The sequence below is a fragment of the Scyliorhinus torazame genome, chromosome 9, assembly GCF_047496885.1.
Source record: "Scyliorhinus torazame isolate Kashiwa2021f chromosome 9, sScyTor2.1, whole genome shotgun sequence".
Lineage (NCBI taxonomy): Eukaryota > Metazoa > Chordata > Chondrichthyes > Carcharhiniformes > Scyliorhinidae > Scyliorhinus > Scyliorhinus torazame.
In genome coordinates, this window is record NC_092715.1 from 214,261,145 (window position 1) to 214,283,900 (window position 22,756).

General features: G+C 44.4%; 1 protein-coding gene across 3 annotated transcripts in view; it reads right to left on the reverse strand.

The window, feature by feature from the left end:
* The window catches only part of uba6 (ubiquitin like modifier activating enzyme 6), a 294,389-nt gene that overhangs the window by 252,652 nt on the left and 18,981 nt on the right, over positions 1–22,756 (reverse strand). Inside the window, exons 2-3 of one of the 3 annotated variants that reach the window (XM_072517065.1) lie at positions 19,077–19,185; positions 9,480–9,543 (exon numbers count right to left, since the gene is read on the reverse strand). In XM_072517065.1, coding sequence (XP_072373166.1) covers positions 9,480–9,543; positions 19,077–19,101 — 89 coding nt within the window. In that variant the 5' untranslated portion in view covers positions 19,102–19,185. Of the gene's footprint in view, positions 1–9,479; positions 9,544–18,831; positions 18,926–19,076; positions 19,186–22,756 lie in introns of those variants that run through there. The other 2 variants (XM_072517064.1, XM_072517066.1) reach the window with 2 other exon arrangements.

The window sequence follows — 22,756 nt, forward strand, 5'->3', positions numbered from 1 at the left end:
GAGTCTTGATATCCTCCACTTCAACATAACTAACACCCAACTAATATCCATTTAACAAATTTACTTCTTTCCTCAAGTACAATTAGCAAAGATCCATGGAAATGTCAAAAAATGAAAGACTTCCATGTATAAAACATTACACTGTGAGATTATCCTCCTCCAGGACCCCTGACAAGTTTGCTTGTACATTTAATTTCTTTTAGTACAACAAAGCAACAGTTATTGGCTTCCGCCCACTCATCTAATTTTAGGAATTTCCTTCCTTTCCAGCATTTGTCTCAAACCAAAAGCGTAATTTTTTGTCATTTATACTTTTCATAAAATGAACATGTGTAACTTCCACATCTGGTGACATTTGAGTGTACTACTCCCTGAAAGTTCACATCCCAAGTCAGTAAAAACAAAGATTTGTATTTCATGCTAGGGTACCACAAACAGCAATGTGACAATGACTAGGCTGTCGTTTTTGAAGGGATGAAAGGTAAGCGATCTGAAACGTTAACTCTGTGCCTAGCTGCACAGATGCTGCCCGACTGCTAAATGGTTTCATCATTTTCTGTTTTTAATTTCATTTTTAGTGATGTTGGGTTGAAGGATAAATATTGACCAGGTCAGTAGAGGGAAGTTCCCTGCTATTCCTTGATCAGGAGACACGGGATCTATTATGCCCAACTGCAAGGAAAAATCCCAGTTTAATGACTCATCAAAAGCCACCAGGTCCAATACTGTAGCACTCCCTCAGTCTGGATTACGTGCTCACGTTTTTGAATCGGGTCTTGAACCTCCAACTTTCTAACTCCGAAGTGGAAGTGTTGCTACTAAGCAACAGCTGTAGTATATCACTACAGGTTGGTGAAAATGTAATGTAACAATATGTATGCAATTGTTTCATTATCTGTGGTAACAATACTGCTGTATCTTAACACAATAAATACCAGGAGATAGCAGGGTTCTTTTGCTAATTACAGTAGTAACTATATGTTTTGGATCATGTGTTCTGGCAGAGAGGTAGCAACAATGAATTGCTCCAATTTACAAATCCATTTATGTTCATGATAGCAAATTAGATGGAGAGAATGGAAGTGGAAAAATTATGCTGCTCATTAAGTCAGTTCTGTCCATGAATTGTAAACAATTTACTCGGTCATGTACTTAATGCAAGCCAACCAATCCCTTGAGGGATGGAATGAACTATAGCAGAAATCTATTAATAAAAAATTTTTGGCCCACAAAAGGTAATTAAGCAAATCTGCAGAACATTAAAGTCCACCATATTGAGCTGTGGGCAGCTCCATTTCCCTGATGATTTTTCCAGATTTTCAGCAGCAAAGGCTTTACGTGTACCTAAGGAACTTAATCTTATCGTTAACTCTTATCGCTATAACCTTTCATCTCAATTTTTAAACATACATTTATCTCCAATATTTTTTTTTAGAAAAGGAGGTAATGACAGAGCAGAGTAAAACTCTTCCGAACACGTGCCTCATTCGAGCTCTGTGTCTTACACATATCACCAACCATATTTTATATTGATTTTTAAAAAATGAATTTAGAGTACCCAATTCATTTTTTCCAATTAAGGGGCAATTTTAGCGTGGCCAATCCACCTATCGTGCATATCTTTGGGTTGTGAGGGCGAAACTCACGCAAACACGGGGAGAATGTTCAAACTCCACACGGACAGTGACCCAGAGCTGGGATCGAACCTGGGACTTCGAAGCCATGAGGCAGCAGTACTAACCACTGCTCCACCGTGCTGCCCAGTATTTTATATTGATATATATATATATATATATATATACACACATTAACATTAAATAGCTAGGCCATATCTCTCTTTCCTTTCTCCATGCTATCGGTTCTCCAGGAAATAATTTCATATTCCAAATGAGGGAAAGTGGTGACATAATGGGAATCTAGAGGTCCAGGCTGATGCTTTGGGAACATGGGCCCAATTTCTACCCTGAGAGATGGTGGAACTAAAATTCAATTAATACATTTGGAATTTTAAAGCTAGTCTCAATAATGGTGACCGTGAAATCATCTTCAATTATTGTAAAAACTCATCTGATTCACCAATGCCCTCAGGAACAAAAATCTGCCATCCTTACCTGGTCTAGCCTACTTGTGATTCCAGACTGACAGCAATGTGGTTGACTCTTAATGGCCTAGCAAGCCAATCAATTATATCAATCTGCTGCAGAAGTCAATAAGGAATGAAACCAGACAAACAACCCAGCATTGACCCATGCACTGGAGATGACAACCCCACCCTGTCGATCCTGCAAAGTCCTCCTTATGATAATAATCTTTATTGTCACAAGTATGCTCACATTAACACTGCAATGAAGTTACTGTGAAAAACTCCTAGTCACTCCTGGCACCTGTTTGGGTACACGGAGGGAAAATTCAGAATGTCCAAATTACCTAACAGTACATCTTTCGGGACTTGTGGGAGGAAACCGGAGCAACCGGACGAAGCCCACACAGACACGGGGAGAATGTGCAGACTCTGCACAGACAGTGACCCAAGCCGGGAAGCGAACCTGGGACACTGGCACTGTGAAGCTACAGTGCGAACCACTGCGCTACCGTACCGCCCAGTACTGGCATCGGCAACTTTGGCTTGTGCCTAAATTGGGAGACCTGTCCCACAGATGAGTCATGCAACAGACTGACATAGTTATACCCGTGGAATCATACTTTACACAATGTTCCAGACACCACCACCACTGGCAGGACAGACCCACCAGAGGGGGCAGCATAGTGGTATACAGTTAGGAAGGAGCTGCCCTAGGAGTCCTCAGCATTGATTCTGCCCCCATGAAGACTCATGGCATTAGCTCAAACATGGGCGAGGAAATCTGCTGCCGATTACCACCTACCACCACACCACCCACCCACTCAGCTGATGAATCGGTACTTCTCCATTTTGACCACCACTTGGAAGAAATACTGAGGGTGGAAGGACACAGATTGAATTCCGGGTGGGGGGACATTAATGTTTACCACCAAGAGTGGCACGGTAGCACCACTACTGACAGGCTGGGTGAGTTCCAAAGGACAAAGCTGCTAGACTGGATCCATGGCAGATGATGAAGGAACAATAAGAGGCAAAAACCTATTTGACCTCATCCTCACCAAATCACCGATTGCATCTGTCTATGACTGTATCTGCTGGAGTAACCACCACACAGTAACTGGTAGAGGAGACTCCACAAATATCCCAGCATCAATGATGGGGAAGCACAGCACATCAATACTAAGCATAAGGTTGAAGCATCTGCAACCATATTCAGCCAGAAATGTGGAGTAGATGATCCATTGTGACCTCCTCCCCAGCCAGAGCTTCACAGATGTCAATCTTCAGCCAGGTCCACGTAATATCAATAAACAGCTGGGCCCTGACAATATTCCAGCAATACTGCTAAAGTCTTGTGCTCCAGAACAAGTTGCGCCCAGCCAAGCTGTTCCCGCACAGGTGCAACATCGGTATCAACCCAGCAATATGGAAAATTGCTCAGGTGGGGTTTGACCACAAAATGCAGGAGAAACCCATCTGAACAATTACTGACCCATCAGTCTATACTTGATGATCAAAAGTGATGGAAGGAGTATGAACTGTGCTATAGTGCAGCAATTACTCAGCAATAACCTGCTCATTGCACTCAGTTTGGGTTCTGCCAAGGTCGCTCGGTTCCTGACCTCATTCCAGCCTTGTTCCAAACATGGACAAAAAAGCTGAACTCCAGAGAGGTGAGAGTGACTGCCCTTGACACCAAGGCAGCATTTGACCAAGTGTGGCATTAAAGAGCCCTAGCAAAACTGGAGTCAATGGGAAAGAGGGGGAAACCTCTCCACAGTTTGGCCTCATACATAGCACAAAGGAAGTTGTTGCGGCTATTGAAAACAATCAGCTCTGCCCCAGGACATCACTGCAAGAGTTCCTCAGGGTAGGTCCTAGGCTTAATCATCTTACCTACATAGTAAGGTCAAAAATTGGGTTGTTTGCTGATGACTACACAACATTCAGCACCATTTGCAACTCCCCAGATACTCTAGCAGTCTATGTCCAAATGCAGCAAGATCTGGACAACATTCTAGCTAGGATTGTTAAGTGGGAAATATTATTTATGCCATACAGGTGCCAAGTAATGACCATGTCCAACTAGAAAGAATCTAACCATCTCTCCACGACATTCAGTGGCATTGTTATTTCCCAACTATCAACATCCTGGAGGTTACCATTGAGCAGAAACTGAACCGGGTCAGACTACTAATACTCTGTTTACTAGAGCAGGTTAGAAGCCACAAATTCTGTGGCCAGTAATGCATCTCCTGACACCCCAAACCTTGTCCACCATCTATAACACTAATGTCAGGAATGTGATGGAATATCTACTGGCCTGGACGAGTGCAGCTTCAACAACACTCAAGAAGCTTGACACCACCCAAGATAAGGAGGCTGCTTAAAGATTAAAAATTCACTCTCGGACTTCCGGTGGCGGCTATGAGGGGGACTTCCGGTGGCGGCTATGAGGGTGTAGGTCGCATGCTTGGTGGCTCCTGCTCGGGCCGAGCTTTTGGACCTTTTTCCCCGACTTCTCCGTGGCTTTGAGTCTTGATTTGGAAAGTGCGGACATTTAAGTACTGGATCCACACAGTGGTGCATGGAACGGAGAACCCCAAGGGACCGTAAGGGAAGAAACAGAAAGATAAGCAAGGGTTGGGTAGAAGTGGCTGCTGAAGTTAACATGGCCGAGGTTCGGACCCCTGCTGCGACGGCCCAGCCATCGATGGAGGAGCTGATGCAGGTCATTCAAGAGGGCTTTGCCAGACAGAAACGAGATTGTCTCGACCCAATAAAGGAGTCGACTGATCGGATAGAACGCAGGCTGGATGCCCAGGATCGGACGATCCAGAAGTTGGAGAAAGCGCTGGCGGAACAGGAGGAGCACCAAACGGTGGTCGAGCTGGAGGTGGGGCAGGGGTTGGGCTATAGGGTGATGTTGCTGGGGGTGGGGGTGGGGCGGGGGCTATTTTGCTGACGAGGGAGGGACTTGGGTTTGGGGATGTAGAGGAGGTCGGGGATTGGGGGCTGCCTGGAGGTGGGCAGTTTGCGGCGCACGCATGGGCAGGGGCGGGCCCAGAAAGGTTTATGGCTGATCGGCGGGTCAATGACACAGGGGAAGTCTCAGCAGCGGTGGTCTGGGAGGCGCTGAAGGCAGTGGTGAGAGGGGTGTTGATTTCAATCCGAGCTCATAGAGACAGGACGGATAAGGCAGAGACGGACCGACTGATCAAGGAGATCCTACGGATAGATAGGAGGTATGCGGTGACCCCAGGGGTGGAACTGTTAAAGGAGCGTCGGAGGCTGCAGGCTGAGTTTGGGGTACTGGCCGCGGGCAAGGCAGTGGAGCAGCTTAGAAAGGCGAGGGGGGCGCTGTTTGAATATGGGGAGAAGGCCAGCAGAATGCTGGCACAGCAGTTGAGGAAGAGGAAGGCGGCCACGGGAATTGATACGGTGGTCGACAGGGATAGGAACCTGGTAGGGGATTCGGCTGGGTTAAATGGGGCGTTCAGGGATTTTTGTAGCGGACTTTACCGCTCGGAGCCCCCCACGGGGCCCGAGGAGATGAAACGCTTTCTGGACGGGTTGACTTTCCCAAGGGTGGGCAGGGAGCAGGTGGGTGAGTTGGGGGCTCCAATTAGGGCTGAAGACATTTCTGAGGGCTTGAAGGCAATGCAGTCGGGCAAAGCTCCGGGTTCCCGGTAGAATTTTACAAAAGATTTTCGGGGATATTAGGGCCGTTGCTGGTCGAGGTTTTTAACAAGGCGAGGGATAGAGGGGTGCTGCCCCCGGCGATGTCACAGGCCGCCATTTCGTTAATATTGAAGCGGGACAAAAACCCAGAGCTGTGTGGGTCCTACAGGCAGATCTCGCTGCTCAATGTGGACGCTAAGTTGCTGGCCAAGGTGTTGGCCTCCAGGATTGAAGATTGTGTGCCGAAGGTGATTATGGAGGACCAAACCGGATTTGTCAAGGGTAGGCAGTTGGTGGCCAATATTAGAAGGTTGCTTAACGTGATTATGATGCCCCCGGAGGGAAGGGAAGTAGAGGTAGTTGTGGCCATGGATGCAGAGAAGGCGTTTGACCGGGTAGAGTGGGACTATCTATGGGAGGTGTTGGGACGGTTTATGTTTGGTAGGGGCTTTATCGACTGGTTCAGGCTGCTGTACCAGGCCCCAGAAGCTAGTGTAAGGACAAACAAGACGACTTCGGACTATTTTAGGCTGTACCGGGGACAAGACAGGGATGTTCCCCCCTCCCCGCTGCTGTTCGTTCTAGCCATAGAGCCGCTGGTAATTGTTCTGAGAGCTTCCAGGGGCTGGAAAGGGCTGGTTCGGGGAGGGGGGGGTGCATGGGGTATCACTGTATGTGGATAATTTACTCCTATATGTAGTGGATCCAGGGGCAGGGATATGGGAGATTATGACCATTATGGGGAATTTGGCTGGTTTTCGGGATACAAACTGAATATGACGAAGAGTGAGATGCATGTAGTCCAGGCGAGCGGCCAGGAGGGTGGGCTGGGGGAGCTACCGTTGAGGTCAGTGGGGGACAATTTTAGATATTTGGGGATACAAGTGGCACGCGACTGGGGCCAGTTACACAAGTTGAACTTGTCCCGGCTGGTTGAGATGAGGGGCGGGTTTCGGAGATGAGAAGCGCTCCCGCTATCACTGGCGGGGAGGGTGCAGACGGTTAAGATGACGATATTGTCGCGATTTTTATTTGTGTTCCAATGCCTCCTGATTTTCATTAAGAGGATCAACAAAATCATTTTGGGCTTTGTTTGGGCGGGTAAGTCCCCACGGGTGAAAAAGGTGATGCTCGAGAGGAATCGGGGGGAGTGGGGGGGGGGGTTTGCTCTGCCAAATTTTAGTAATTATTACTGGGCGGCCAATATTGTGATGATAAGGAAGTGGGTGGTGGGGACAGGGGCAGCTTGGGAGCGGATGGAAGCAGCCTCATGCAGGGGCACCAGCTTAGGGGCGCTGATAACGGCACCATTGCCGTTCCTGCCGGCGAGATATTCCACCAGTCCCGTGGTGGTGGCGGCCTGAGGATTTGGGGTCAGTGGAAGAGATTTGTTGGTGCAGTGAGGGCGTCGGTTTGGTCCCCAATATGCGACAATCATCGGTTTACTCCAGGGAGCTTAGATGGGGGATTTTGGGTATGGCAAAGGGCGGGGATTGAGAAGATGGGGGACCTGTTTCTGGAAGGAAGCTTTCCTAGCTTAAGGGCGCTGGAGGAGAAGTTCGGGCTGGCAGCAGGGAATGACTTCAGGTTTCTACAGGTGCGGGACTTTCTGCGCAGGCAGCTACCACCCTTCCCACTCCTGCCACTAAGAGGGATTCAAGATAGGGTAGTGTCTAGGGGTTGGGTGGGGGAGGGGATCATCTCGGACATCTACAAAGAATTAATGGGGGCGGAGGAGACGCATACAGAGGAGCTGAAGCGTAAGTGGGAGGAGGAACTGGGGGTGAGATGGAGGACGTCCTATGGGTGGAGGCGCTGAGCAGGGTTAACGCAACCGCTACATGCGCGAGGCTCAGCTTGATCCAGTTTAAGGTGGTGCACCGGGCGCACATGACAGCGACCCGGATCAGTAGATTTTTTTTGAGGTGGAAGACAAGTGTGTCAGATGTGCGGGTGGACCAGCGAACCATGTCCACATGTTCTGGGCATGCCCAAAACTTAGGGGATATTGGCAGGGGTTCGCGGATGTCATGTCCAGGGTATTGAAGACAAGGGTGGAAATGAGTCCAGGGGTAGCGATCTTTGGGGTGTGGAGGACCCGGATGTTCAGGAGGAGGGAGAGGCAGATGTTCTGGCCTTTTCCTCCTTGGTAGCCCGGCGACGGATACTACTGGCTTCGAGGGAGTCTAGGCCTCCGAAGTCAGAGGCCTGGTTAACCGACATGGTGAGCTTTCTTGGCCTGGAAAAGATCAAGTTCGCCTTGAGAGGGTCGGTGTCAGGGTTCGCCCGGAGGTGGCAACCATTCATTGACTTCTTCGCAGGGAATTAATCATCAGCAGGGGGGGGGGGCTAGGGTAGTATAGAGTAGGGGGTTAAATAGGCAGGGCGGTTGCTTTTGATTACTGTTCTTTGTACTCTATTGTTTTTTTTGTACTGTGGTTGTTTGTTAGGCCAAAGATACCTCATTAAAAATTGTTGTAAAAAAAAAATCACTCATCACCACCATTGCACACAATGTCAGCAGTGTGTACCATCTACAAGATGCACTGCTGAAACTCACCCAGGACTCCTTCGACAATATCTTTCAAACCCGTGACCGCCACGACCTAGGAGGACAAGGGCAGCAGATGGATGACAACACCACCATCTGCAAGTTCCCCTACAAGCCACACACCATCCTGGCTTGGAACTACATCGCTGTTGCTTCACTGTCATTGGATCACAATCCTGGAACTCCTTTCCTAACAACTTTGGGTGTACCTACACCATATGGATTGCAACAATCCAAGAAGGTGGCTCACCATCGCCTTTTCAAAGGCAATTATTTTATTTATTTATTTATTTATTTTTAAAAGAGTACCCAATTCTTTTTTTTCCCCCAATTAAAGAGCAATTTAGCGTGGCCAATTCACCTACCCTACACATCTTTGGGTTGTGGGGGTGAGACCCACGCAGACACTGGGAGAATGTGCAAACACCACACAGACAGTGACCCGAGGCCGGCATCGAACCCGGGTGCTCGGCACCATGAGGGAGCAATGCATGGGGCATTATTAGTTATATCACCATTATAGTTTAGCGAAGTGTTCCTTATTAATTTTATCTCAAGAAGACTGGAATAGAAAGGGGCGGAATTTTCATTGCAGTTATATGTAGTTCTGGTTAGACCCATTTAGAATACTGTATTCAGCTGGACAGCACAGGCATGATGCACTGCAGATGCACCTGAACAACCTGGAACTCTGGCAAAAATGTGATTTTATATTTTGCTCCAAAATACCTACAAGTGCACTTGTAGCGTGGGATTGAAACACAAAGAAAGTCGAGGCTCAATCTTCAGTCGATGTTCATTTAGCTAAATTGCAGGAGGGCAATGGAAAGGGAAAAAACTGGCCGCAGCAGTGCTCGACTAGAAATAAAAAGAAAAGGCTGACAGGATTCAAAATTATAATTGCATTTTCTGCTGGAATATGACTGTGATTGTCAAGTAAGGCAAGGACCATGTCAGGCTCAGGTGCAATGGGTTTAAGCAGGAAAAATGTCAATTGGACAAGGTACCAAAGGGCTCAGAAGCACTTTGAAAACTGGACCCCCTGCAGATGCCATCACGAAGTAAGTCAGACGTCCAATGCAACTTATAGAATATAGCCATTTTTGGTTTACTTGTACCAAAATGTATTTTGTTCTTCAATATTTTTGGATGTTCTTCTCATACCTGTACAAGGAATCATCAATTTCCATATTGCCAGCTGCCATTTTCTTCGGTGGTTCACCAGAATCTGGAAAACAAAGAATTCCAAAGTAATACAACTATCCTTTTGGGTCTTTCCAGGGTCTGCTTCACAAATCCGTTTCCCAATCTGATCTCAAATGTCAAACCCTGTTCAGATAGAAATAAATAAGCACAATAAATGACAGAAATCCAAAATAAAAATAGAAAAAATCCCTTCTTTTCAATCCACAGTGCCTTCACAGTTAATTAGTCCCAGTGCCCTGTTTTCAATTATTCTGTATTTTTCCCCCTTTCAAGTATTTGCTGAATTTCCTTTTAAAATCATTATGCAAGCTGCTACTAATACCTTTTTAAGCAGTGCATTCCAGATCATAACCTTCTGTATAAAGTAAATTCTCATCCCTTCTTCTAGTTATTTCATCAATCATTTTAAATCTCTTTCCTCTCATTACTGACCCTTCTGTCAATTACTTATTTACTCTGTCAAAACACCCAATCATCTGAACACTTCTGTTAAATATCTTCTTAACCGTTTTCCTCCAAGGAGAACAATCCCAGCTTCTCCAGTTTCTCAGACAACTCAAGTTCCTAACACCAAGTGTTGTTTTTCCAGTAACTCTCCTCTGCACCTCAACATAGTCTCTACATATAACTTCCCACCAAAAAAACTTTACTTCCTTGATCTTGTCACAGCTCAGTGTCAACATTTCCCATTATAACATGCAATGTTTACAACAGTGAAATAATTTGTGCAAACCTATCACATGGGAACAACTCCTGCCATTGTAGGTGCTGTAACACCTCTGTTTGCAGCTCTCAGCATCTCAGAATCATAAAATTGAATCCCTCGGCATATCATGTTTACACTGACCCTCCAAAAGAGCACCCCACCCAGGCCCACTCCCCGTAACCCCATGGCCAAACCACCTAACCTGCACATCTTTGGACAAGAGGAGGAAACAGGCGCACCCGAAGGAAACACATGCAGAAAAGGGGAGAATGTGCAAACTCCACACAGTCATCCAAGGCCGGAATCAAACCCAGGCCCCTGGTGCTGTGAGGCCACAGTGTTAACCACTGTGCCTCCTCTACTGCAGAAAAATTCCAGTGCTCTGATCAGTTCGATTAGCTTTCTAAAGAGTCACAATGATTAACAATATAAAGTCAAACTGTTAGGACAGAAAGTATCGCTGAATTGAGACATTGAATATGAAATTTTTACGTTCCGATCACTGCGACCTAGAGGCTCTATTATTATGAAATCATTAATCAACCCTGTCTCATTACAGATTACCTAATCTAAAATAACTCCTGGGTCATCAGTGTTTTGCCATTAATGACTTGGAAACATTAAAGAAATGTATATTAAAGTCGGCAGATGACACTAAATAAGTTGTGCAGATAAAAACACAATGCTACGAAAGGCATTGACAAACGAATGGCTGAAAATGTAACAGATGAGGTTCAATGTGGACAAATGTGCAGTCATCCACTTGGAATTCAAACTGAAAGGTTTCTTTAATGGCGAGATGAAGGATCAAAGGAATTTGTATGTGCATGAACACAAATCACTAAAAGCTAGTGCACCGGTATGAAAGGAAATTAACAAGACAATTGCAAAGATGGCTTATACACAAGAACTGGGAGCAGGAGTGGACAATTCAGCCCCTCGAGCCCACTCCACCATTCAGTACAATCATCTCTGAGCGTCAACTCCACTTTCCTGCCCATTCTCCATAACCCATCAATCCATTACTAATTAAACATCCAGGGCAGCACATGGTTAACACTGCTGCCTACGGCACTGAGGATTTGGGTTCGAATCCCAGCCCCGGGGTCACTGTCCATGTGAAGTTTGCATATTCTCTCCATGTCTGCGTCGGTTTCATCCCCACAACCCAAAGATGTGCAGGTTAGGTGGATTGGCCACGCTAAATTGCCCCTTAATTGGAAAAAAAAATAAAAATAATTGGGTACTCTAAATTTTAAAAAAGATCTGCCTATCTCCTCCTTAAATTTACTCATAGTCCCAGCATCCACTGCACTCTGGGGTAGTGAATTCCACAGATTCACAATCCTTCGAGAGAAGTAATTTCTCCTTATCTCGGTTTTAAGGACAGTACAGCAGCACAGTGGGTAGCACTGTTGCTTCGATTCCCAACTTGGGTCACTGTCTATGCAGAGTCCGCACGTGAAATGAAAATGAAAATCGCTTGTCACAAGTAGGCTTCAATGAAGTTACTGTGAAAAGCCCCTAGTCGCCACATTCCGGCGCCTGTTCGGGGAGGCTGGTACGGGAATTGAACCATGCTGCTGGCCTGCCTTGGTCCGGTTTCCTCCTACAAGTCCCGAAAGACGTGCTGATAGGTAATTTGGACATTCAGGATTCTCCATGTACCCGAATGGGCGCCGGAATGTGGCGACTAAGGGCTTTTCACAGTAACTTCATTGCAGTGTTAATGTAAGCCTACTTGTGACAATAAAGATTATTAATTAAATCTGCTGCTCCTTATCCTAAAACCAAGACCTCTCATTCAAGATTGCCCACAAGAGGATGCATCTACTCTACGTCTACTTTGTCAATACCCTTTATTATCTTACATACCTGAATTAGATCTCTTCTCAACTCAAGAGTTTAGGCCTATACTGCTCAATCTCTCTTCTTGGGACAGATCCCATATTTCTGGAAGCAATCTAGTGTACCTCCGCTGAAATGCCTTTAACGCAACTACATCCCTCCTCCAATAATGGGACCAAAACTGTACACAGTACTCCAGATGCGGTCTCACCAATGCTGTATACAGTTGCAGCAACACGTCCCTACTCTTTTCCTTCAGCCATGAATGCCAAATTTCCAGTTGCCTTCCTTATTATCTGTGCTGCACCTGCAGACTAGTTTTCAGAGATTCATGCACGAGAACACCCAGATCCCTCTGCATTGAAATTTCTCTTCATTTAGTTAATAAGCTACCTTTCCATTTTTATGACCAAAATGGATTACCTCACTTATCCACTTTAAGCTCCATCTGACAAATTTTTGCCCACTCAACTGACCTATCTATATCCATTAGTAATTTTTTTTATTTCCTCATTGTAACTTACTATCCCTCTTGTCTATAGTGCCTTCTATCCCTACATCCAAGATTAATATATATTGTAAATAGTTGGGGCCCGAGGGCCGAACCCTGTGGCTCTGCACTAATAGCATCTTTCCAACCAGATGAAGACCCATTTATCCCGACCCTCTGTCTTCTGTCGGTTAGCTAGTCTTCTATCCAACCTAATCCCATGTAATGCTACTTGTGCATTAACCTTTTGTGTAGCACCTTATCAAATGCCTTCTGGAAGTCCAGGTACATTACATCTACAGGACCCCCATTATCCACTTGGCTTGTGACATCTTCGAAGAACTGTAACAAATTAGTGAAACACTATTTACCCTTCATAAAACCAAGCTGACTCTGATGGATTGTGTTTTGACTTTACTTCCTCAATAATGGGTTCAAACAATTTCCCAACGGCAGATGTTAAACTAACTGGTCCATAGCTTCCTGTTTTCTGCTATAAGGATGCTACATTAGCATTTTCCCCATCCACTGAAAGCCTTCCTGCATCCAGGAAATTTTGGATTATTATAACCAATGGATATATTATTTCCACTGCCACTTCCTTTAAGACCCTTGGATGTAGGCCATTAGGCCCTGGCCATTTGTGTGCCTTCAAACCCAATAATTAGTTTAGTACTTTTTTCCTATTGATGATGATTTTTCTAAGTTCCTCCTTTTGTATTACCTCTGCATTATGTGTTACAATTGATTGGGATGATATTAGTGTCCTCCACTGTGAAAACCGAAGCAAAATATTGATGAAGCGTCTCAACCATTTCAGTTACCCACTATTAACTCCCCAGTCTCATTCGCTAAGGGGTCAGCATTCTCTTCAGCTACTCTCTTCCATTTATTTACTTAAAGAAGCTTTTGCTATCCTTTTTGATATTTTGCACTAGTTGCTTTTCATAATTTACCTTTGCTCTTTTTTTACTTTTTTAGTAACCCTTTGTTGATCTTTAAAAGTTTCCCAATCTTCCAGCCTGCCACTGGCCTTTACAATATGACATGCCTTCGTTTTTGTCTTTATGTTATCTTTAACTACCTTGCTAAGCTGTGGATGTTTTTTCCCCCTCTTACAATCTTTCTGCCTCTCTGCAATATATTTTAGGTGGGATAAATTGAATATCTCCTTAAACAACTGCCAATGCTCATCAATTGCCCTACCTTTTAGTCTTCCTGCCCAGTCCACTTGGGTCAAATCTGCCCTCGTGCCAAGGTAATTACCTTTGTTTAACTCGAGAATGCAAGTGTGGGACTCCAGTTTCTTGCCCCCAAACTGAATCTGAGATTTCAGCATGCTATGATCACTCTTGCCCAGATGATCCTCAACTATGAGGCCATTAATTAATCCCTCCTCATTGCATCATAAGAAATCTAGAATAGCCTGCTCCCTGGTTGGTTCCACAACATATTGCTCCAAGAAACAATCTCTAACAAGTTCAATGGACTCTTCCTCGAGGCTACCCTTGCCAATTTGATTAATCCAGTTTATATGCATGTTAAAATCACCCATGGTTATTGCTGTACCTTTCTTACAAGCCTTCAATATTTCCTGGCTTAAACTGTGCAACTACTGCTTGGGGACTATTTTCCTTTGCTATTTCTTATTTCTACCCAGACTGATTCCACGTCTTGATCTCCAGTGCCTTTATCATTTCTCACTACAGCACTGATCCCTTCCTTTAGCAGCAAAGCTACACCACCTCATTTACCTTTCTATCTATCCTTCCGAAATACTGAGTATCCCAATTCCCAGATCTGGTCTCCTTGTAACTATGTCTCAGTAATCACCACCAAATCATACGCATTTGTCTCTATTTATGCTGTTAACTCATTAATTTTGTTCCAAATGCTTTGCGCATTCAGACACAAAGCCTTCAGGTTTCTTTTATTATCAAATTTCCCCATTCTTGTCTGACCTTTTGGTGCAATATTACTTTCACATGTTCTGTCCCTTCCTTTTATTTTCTGGTAATAATCCACATTATCATTAACCTGCACTCCTACCTTCTCCTTTAACTTTGATTTTCTAATTTTACATACAACTGTACCCTCCCCCACCCTATTTAGTTTTTATTCCAAGGGGGTTGCAAATGTGGGATAGTTGTGCTTTCAATTGTACTAAACCTTGGCCAGATCCTGGGAGTAGTGGTTTCAGTTTTGAGCAACACATCACAGAAGGGATATACTAGCATTGGTGGAAGTACAGCACGGATTCACCTGAATGATACTTCGGCTCTCGGACTAGAATGAGGGCAGGCTGTGTAAATCTGACCTGTATTCCCTTGACTTTGGTTGTAGGAATCATTTAATCAAGGCCTTTAAAATGATAAAGGGATTTAATAGGTTAGATGTGGAGGACCTTTTTTTTCAGTTGGGCGAATCAGAACAAGGGGGCATTAAAACGTCATTCAGGAGTGAAATCAAAGCACTACTTTATCTTGCTGAAAAAAGGATGCTGGGTCAATTTAAATTTCAACAGGGATATAGTAGCTAGTCCCTTTAAGGGATGTTCTCTGAGGGAGATGTGACCTGCTAGTCCAATCAAGGACAGAAGTTATTGAGGCATGCTGTCCACCTTTTTCCATGCAGTGTGAAAAGAAGCTTACACACCTTTTGAGCTCTACAGTTCATTTTTCTCTTCCAACAGAGAGATGACTGACATTCAACCAAGAAACTATTCCATGATTTGAGCTCATCATGTGAGGAATTGCTAGCACAGACTTGTGCTTCCTTATCTCCTTATGGCACAATAGATTGCAACATTCCAAACAATGGCCCTCAAGCAAGACATTGGTTAGAAATGTAACCTTTGACAAGTCAATAACACTAACACAAATGTATACAAGATGGAAAGGCAAGCTTTATGAATGATATAATTGCCAACAAAGCCAATATCAGCTACTCATCAAATAAAAGTTCAAAAAAGGCACTTGTGAAGATGGAAAATGTATTGATTTTTCAGCTGATGTTGGCTGACTCATTTTACACTCATCTGCGCTGCAGTTTCCGGTTAAGAATTTATTGTATCCTACTTCCAGTAATCTCTTGAATTGTTGTTGGGGCCTAGTCAGATGGAGCAGGTAACATGCATGGATTTCCACAGGTGTTGGAGAAAATGCGCTAGCTAGAGAGGGGACTACCCAAATTCATATGATCCTTGCAGCCAGCTGACAGATGCAAATTTTCATTGGTCAGTCTGGACTCAAACCAGGTCCTAGATATGGAAAGGACAACACACCAACTTGATTACACCACCCATTCATATTTAATTTAGTCTACTATAGAACAGAGTAGTTTAAAACAAAAAAACAAATGCTCCCAATTAACCAGTAAACAAACAAAACAATATCTAGTGTGATTAATGTAGAGATTTATATATATTATATTTGTGGCAGTAATGTTATTAAAAACCCTGATTTAAAATACATATGGGCAGTGTGTCCACTAAAGTTGTGAATAAGAAGTTGTAAACGTGAGGTCACTGTTGCTTCTAACCATTTACGGGTTTATATATAAATGGCTAATAAAACATTGCTTTGATTGCAGGAGATTCCTGGGGTGTAGATAATTTGAGGGAATGTGTTTATTCCTAGCTGAGGAGGTTGTGTGACAACTTAGAGGGATACAGATAATGTAATTGGTTGGAGGAGCCAGGGCTGTCTCTAGTTTTGGCTGCAGCAAGATTTCAAGTTGAACAGCAGTTTGCCATAGGATTTGAGTCTGACAAGACAAAAGGTTTTTCAGGTTGTTCCTGAAAAGGTCCCTCTCTCCAAAGGTCTGCATAGATAAGCAAGTAACCCTGATTGTTAAATGTATTTAAGTGGCATTTGAAACATATTGGGTTGCTTAATTGGGATATAGTGGCAGTTTAGATAAGTTAAAGTGTTTCCTTTTATTTAATAATTATAAAACTATGTCTTTGATGTTAATGTGGTTAATTCAGTGTTTGAATTAAAGATTATTTTAACATAAAAGATACCTATGGGTCAGTGTTATCAGTAGGGCAGAGAGGTGGGGAGGCAGAAAGCTTCAAGTAAGGAATTCCAGGGCTCAGTACCAAGACAGTCAAAAATATGTCTACCAACGTTGAGGAAATGGAAGCAAGCGATACACCAGAGTCAGAGGAATTACAGAATTCTTAAAGTCTTTAGGAGCTGAAAGATTTCATAGATGGGAGGGATAGGTTAAATATTTTAATATTTAAACATTGGTGGAATAAGAGCCAATAAAAGTCAACAAGGACAAGGGTGATGCATGAGCAACACCAAGGGTGCAGTTAGATACATCGGTGAAGTTAACAAACTAGGTGCACAAAGTGAGGTAGTTGATGCATTCAGCAAGGATATCCATGGTTAATGTAACTTGAGTAGTGCTATTTCACTGTCGCATCAATTAAGCATTGTTCAAGTACGCTAAATCCATAATTAATAAAACAGATAACCAGGCTTTATTATTTTAAAATGTTGCCACAAGTGTCATATGAAATCATATCAGAAAACAAGTGTTGGAGTGCGGTTCTACAAGAACTTGTTACCCTCCAGTATCTCACCCAATTGGCAAGTATGAACCCAGCTACTCAACCACAGCCCAAGAGCGTTGAGTCCAATTGCACCCTACTGCTGCTACTGCTGGTGGTTGTGGTTCAGATGGGGGGGGAGGCAGGTGGAGTGAAGTTGGGGCCTCCCTGGTTTATATGGTGTTGGAGAACATCTAGTACACTTTCCTAAATGTTAAAGGATTAAGAATTTTATCAAGTCTTATGGAACCCAAAGACATGCAAGATTTTTGGTCTGAGGATGGTCACCTGTCTCTCTCTCTCTTCACCCCCAGGCTCTGGTTCTATATTTGATAGGAAACCACGATAATTGAAGTTCAGCTATAGTTGAAGCTCAATCCAAAAGACATGTAGGTTATGTGATTGGTCATGCTAAAACTGTCCCTTAGTGTCCGAAGATGTGTAGATGTGCGGGGATAGGACAGGGGAGTGAGCCGTGGTAGGGTGCTTTTTCAGAGGGCCAGTGCAGACTTTATGGGCCAAATGGCCTCCTTCTGCACTGTAGGTGGTTCTGTACATTCTTAATGTCCTCCAATGAGATCAGTTTAATCTCTTTAAGTTAATGCAGATGAATGATATTTCTTGTTGAGTTGATAATAGCCACTTTGTTTGGTACTATATCAGACAGGTTAGCAAAGTTCTTCTTTCAATCTCAGGTCTCCACTTGAGCCTATCTCGTCTGGGTGGTGACATGGATGCTTCAATTGACGAGTCATCACTGGACGAGGGAATAATAGAAATTCAGTTCCCATAATTGTCCCATTGATTCTGAATTGAAACTGCACATGATTATGTTAAGCAGTGACAAGGTTAGAGTTCACCTGTGAGGGTCCCACAGTCAATGATGTTAACTTTCATTTCTCAGCCCCAGGCATAAAGATAGGGCAAACAAACAGTTGCTAGACCCTCTGAACCTGTAACCCTAATTAATTGTATGTTACCACTTTCAGGAGAGAAAATTGAGAAACAAAATTACACAATCCCCCCACAATTTTTGTACGGTAAGAAAAATAAAATTGAATCAAAACATTCATACCCTCAGAAGAGAGCAATTTTAATCTATTAAATATGCTGCCCAATGCGTTATTCAAAATTCCGCAAACAAAATATTTGAAGCATATCCTACACAAAAACTACAAAGTTTTGCTTCAAAGGTTTCAAATCAAGCAACAAAAATGTCAATCTTTTTCCAAATCGGAACGTTAACTGGCTAATTTAGAGCTATGAATCGAAAGCCATTAATGAAACTGAAAACAAAACATTAGAGCACAGATTTTTAGCTATTTGTCAGTCGTTTATTTTGATTTTCTTCTGATAGCTGTAAACTGCAGTTGCTTTCTGATTCAACAACAGTTTTGCCCAAATTATCAACAGTGACTGCATGTCAAAGAGTAGCTGATCGAATGTGAACCAATTTCGAACATCCTGCAGGCGTGATATGGTTATATATAAATGCAGGATCTTTCTACCGTTAGTTTTATCAACAGGGTCACTTGAACTACAGAAACTCCAAAAAAGGGGGCCACAACAGATCCTCAGACATATCGATTTTAATCTTTTCTTCCAAGTTATTAATGCTACTGTCTGCTTTTGTCAACAGTTAATGCAGGTCTCTTTTAGGTCACTAGCTTACTTAACTGAAGACACAATGATCCCAGGGATGTACCTCTGTTTGCAAGGAGTCTTCTCCCATAGTACAGAGCGTGGAAGAGTTTGCTGTAATTCAATTTAAGAGATACCAGCATCACCAATCAACACTCTCCAGGGGAACCATTGTCTGAGGTCACCTTAGCATATCTGTCCTATTGTAACTGAACAAATTGGAGGATGAAAGATTGTCCACAGAGGAACGATACAAATATGGACAACTAATAATACTTCAAAACAGAACTTTCCATTAACAATTTTTACCAGTTAAAGGATCACTTTCCTTCATTTCTTCACATATAAAGGACAGTACACGACCTTTATGGCATATGTTGCATTTTGCTCTCAGTTCATTTTTCTGAATATAGAAATACTGAAAACAGATAAAGATCAGTGTGCATAAAGATAACATTAAAAACTTATTCAAGTGGAACACAGAGCCTCACTGTATGCGGACAACTTGTTGCTATATATTTCGGACCCGCTGGAAGGTAATGGGGGCATTATGGGGATCTTAGAGGAATTCAGTCAGTTCTCAGGGTATAAATTGAACATGGGGGAAGAGTGTGGTCTTTCCAATCCAGGTGAGGGGACAGAAGAGGCTGGGAGAGATGCAGTTCAAGGTGGTGGTTGGGGGGGGGGGGGGGGGGGGGTTCGGTACTTGGGCATTCAGGTGACGCAGGGGTGGGAAGCTTCATAAGTTGAATTTGGCTCAGTTGGTAGAGCAGATGAAGGGGGACTTTAGGAGGTGGGATGCACTCCCGTTGTCACTGGCAGGGAGGGCTCAATCGGTGAAGATGACGGTCCTCCCAAGGTTCTGGTTTGTGTTTCAGAGCCTCCCGACTTTTATTCACAAGCCTTTTTTTAGGAGGGTGAACACAGTTATTTCAGGGTTTGTGTGGGCAGGTAAAACCCCGCGGGTGAAGAAGACGCTGCTGGAGCGGGGTGGGGTTTGACTCTCCCGAACTTCATGAATTACTAATGGGCGGCAAACATGGCGATGGTCAGGAAATGGGTAGTGGGGAGGGGTCGGTGTGGGAGCAGATGGAGGCAGCCTCATTTAAAGACACGAGTTTGAGAGCATTGTCCTCTGCTGTTCTCGCCAGCCGGGTACTCCACAAGCCCGGTGGTAGTGACCACCCTCAGGGTGTGGGGACAGTGGCAGCAGCACCTGGGGCTGTAGGGGGTTCGGTTTGGGCACCAATATGTGGCAATCACCGGTTTGTTCTGGGGGGTCTGGATGGGAGGTTTCAGTGGTGGCAGCGGGTGGGGATCAAGCGGCTTGGGGATTTGTTCATCGACGGCGGCTTTCCGAGCTTGGAAGAGTTGGAGGTGGAATTTGAGCTGCTCGGCGGGAATGGGTTCCGATATTTGCAGGTGAGGGACTTCGTTCGGTGGCAGATATCATTCTTTCCTCACCTGCCGCCCCAGGGGCTGCAAGATAAGGTGGTGTCAAGAACGGGGGTAGGGTAGGGGAAGGTGTCGGAAATTTATAAGGAACTGATGGACTGGGTGGGAGCCCCAATAGGGGAAGTGAAGCGTAAGTGGGCGGAAGAGCTGGGTAGGGAGTTGGAGGTTGGGCTGTGGGAGGATATCCTGAGGAGACTTAATGCATCCTCGTCAAGCGCTAGGCTTAGCCTTATCCAGTTTAAGGTGGTCCACAGTGCACATATGACTGTTGCCAGGATGAGCAGGTTTTTTGAAGGGGTGGGGGATAGATGTGGGCGATGCGCGGGAGGGCATATTCTGGGCGTGTCCAAAGTTTGGGAGATTCTGGTAGGGGTTTGCCGACCTTATTGCGGGTGGCCTTTGCCTCTCTGGTAGCCTGGAGACGGATATTGTTAGAATGGAAGGACTCGGGCCCCCCGAAACCGGGTGTGTGGGTGAGTGACCTGACAGGGTTTCTCAGGCTTGAGAAAATAAAGTTCGCCTTGGGGGGCTCTGTGGAAGGATTTGCCCGGAGGTGGCATCCTTTTATCAACTTCTTTGGGAAAAGTTAAGCTGTCAGCGAGGGCGGGGGGGTTCCTTTTTGTTGTGTTGGTTATGTACAGCCATGTTGGCTGGTTTGGGGTTGTGTTTCTGTTAACATATAAATGCCTTCAATAAAATATTTTCCAAAAAAAACTTATTCAAGATGCTAGAAATCAGAAAATTCACTTGCTGAAAACTGACAATGAATCAATATTAACTCACTTTCACATAACAATAGATTGTTGTACTATTCACGAGGACTAAGTACATTACCAGAATCTGGTCAAAACACTGCACAGCGTGGTAATGTTTCTACAATACACTTGTTTTAATCTAATACATTTTACATGATTACATTCTGTACAAAATTAAGTCCCCCCCACTCCCCACCACCCCAACTGCCTATTATGAACCAAAGAGAAAATGCTGGAAAATCCCAGCAGGTCTGTAGGGAGAGAAAAGAACGAACGTTTTGAGTCCAGATGATGCTTGGTCAAAACTAAAAGACAGAGATAGTGAGAAATATTTACACTGTGGAGTGAGACTGAAAGATGAGTCATAGTCACAGAAACCAAGGGAACAGGTTGCTGATAGCCCCAGAAACCAAGGGAAAGAGTGCTAATGGCAGTCCCCTGAGAGAACAAAAGGTGTGAAAGGCAGAGAAGCGAACATCAGAGGGTAAACTGTGATAGATGTAGATGTGGGGGCAGAGGAAGGGGGAAGCAAAGGGGAGAAAAGTTAAGGAAAGGTGGATAAGATGGGGGGGGGGGGTTAAATGTAGATATAAAGAAAGATAAGAAAGAAAGAAATGGTAAATGACAGTTTAAATTAAATGGGATGAAAACAAAGGAGTCGATGTGGGGTAGAGCTAATCATCTGAAGTTGTTGAATTCGATGTTGAGAACGGAAGGCTGTAGCGTGCCTAACCGGAAGATGAGATGCTGTTCCTCCAGTTTGCGTTGAGCTTCACTGGAACATTGCAGCAGGCCAAGAACAGACATGGGGGGCATAGGAGCAGAGTCTTGTGTTGAAATGGCAAGCAACGGAAGGTCAGGGTCCTGAATGTGCACAGACTGAAGATGCTCAGCAAAGCGATCACCCAGTCTGCATTTGGTCTCCCCGATATAGAGACCACATTGGGAGTAGTGAATGCAATAGATCAAATTGAAAGAGGTGCAAGTGACACGCTGCTTAACCCGGAATGAGTGTTTTGGGCCTGGGATGTTAAGCATGGAAGAGGTAAAGGGGCAAGTGTTACACCTTCTGCGATTGCATGGGAAGGTGCCACGGGTGATGGGAGAGGTGTTGGGTATAGTGGAGTGGACTAGATTATCTCAGAGAGAACACTCTCTGCGGAATGCTGACAGAGGGAGTGAAGGGAAGATGTGTTTGGTGGTAGCATCACGCTGAAGTTGGCGAAAATGGCAGAGGATTATGCTTTGCATATGGAGGCTGATGGGGTGAAATGTGAGAACGAGGGGTATTCTATCCTTGTTCTGGGAGGGAGGGGGCGAGGGTAGTGGCATGGGAGATGGACCGCACACTGTTGAGGGCCCTGTCAACAACTGTAGGTGGGAAATCACGGTCCCCATCAAATTCAACAACTTCAGCTTATTAGCTCTACCCCACCTCGACTTTGTTTTCATCCCATTTCATTTTAACTGTCTTTTACCATTTATTTCTTATCTTTCTTTACATATATATTTAAACCCCCCCCTATCTTATCCCCTTTCCTGAACTTTTCTCCCCTTTGCTTCCCCCTTCCCTTGCCCCCACATCTACATCGGTCACAGTTTACCTATGATATTAGCTTCTTGCTGTTTGACCTTTCACACCTTTTGTTCTCTCTGGGGACTGCCATGAGCACTCTTTCCCTTGGTTTCTGGGCTATTAGCACCCTGCTCCCTTGGTCTATGGCTATGACTCATCTTTCATTCTCTACTCTACTGTATAAATATTTCCCACTTTCTCGG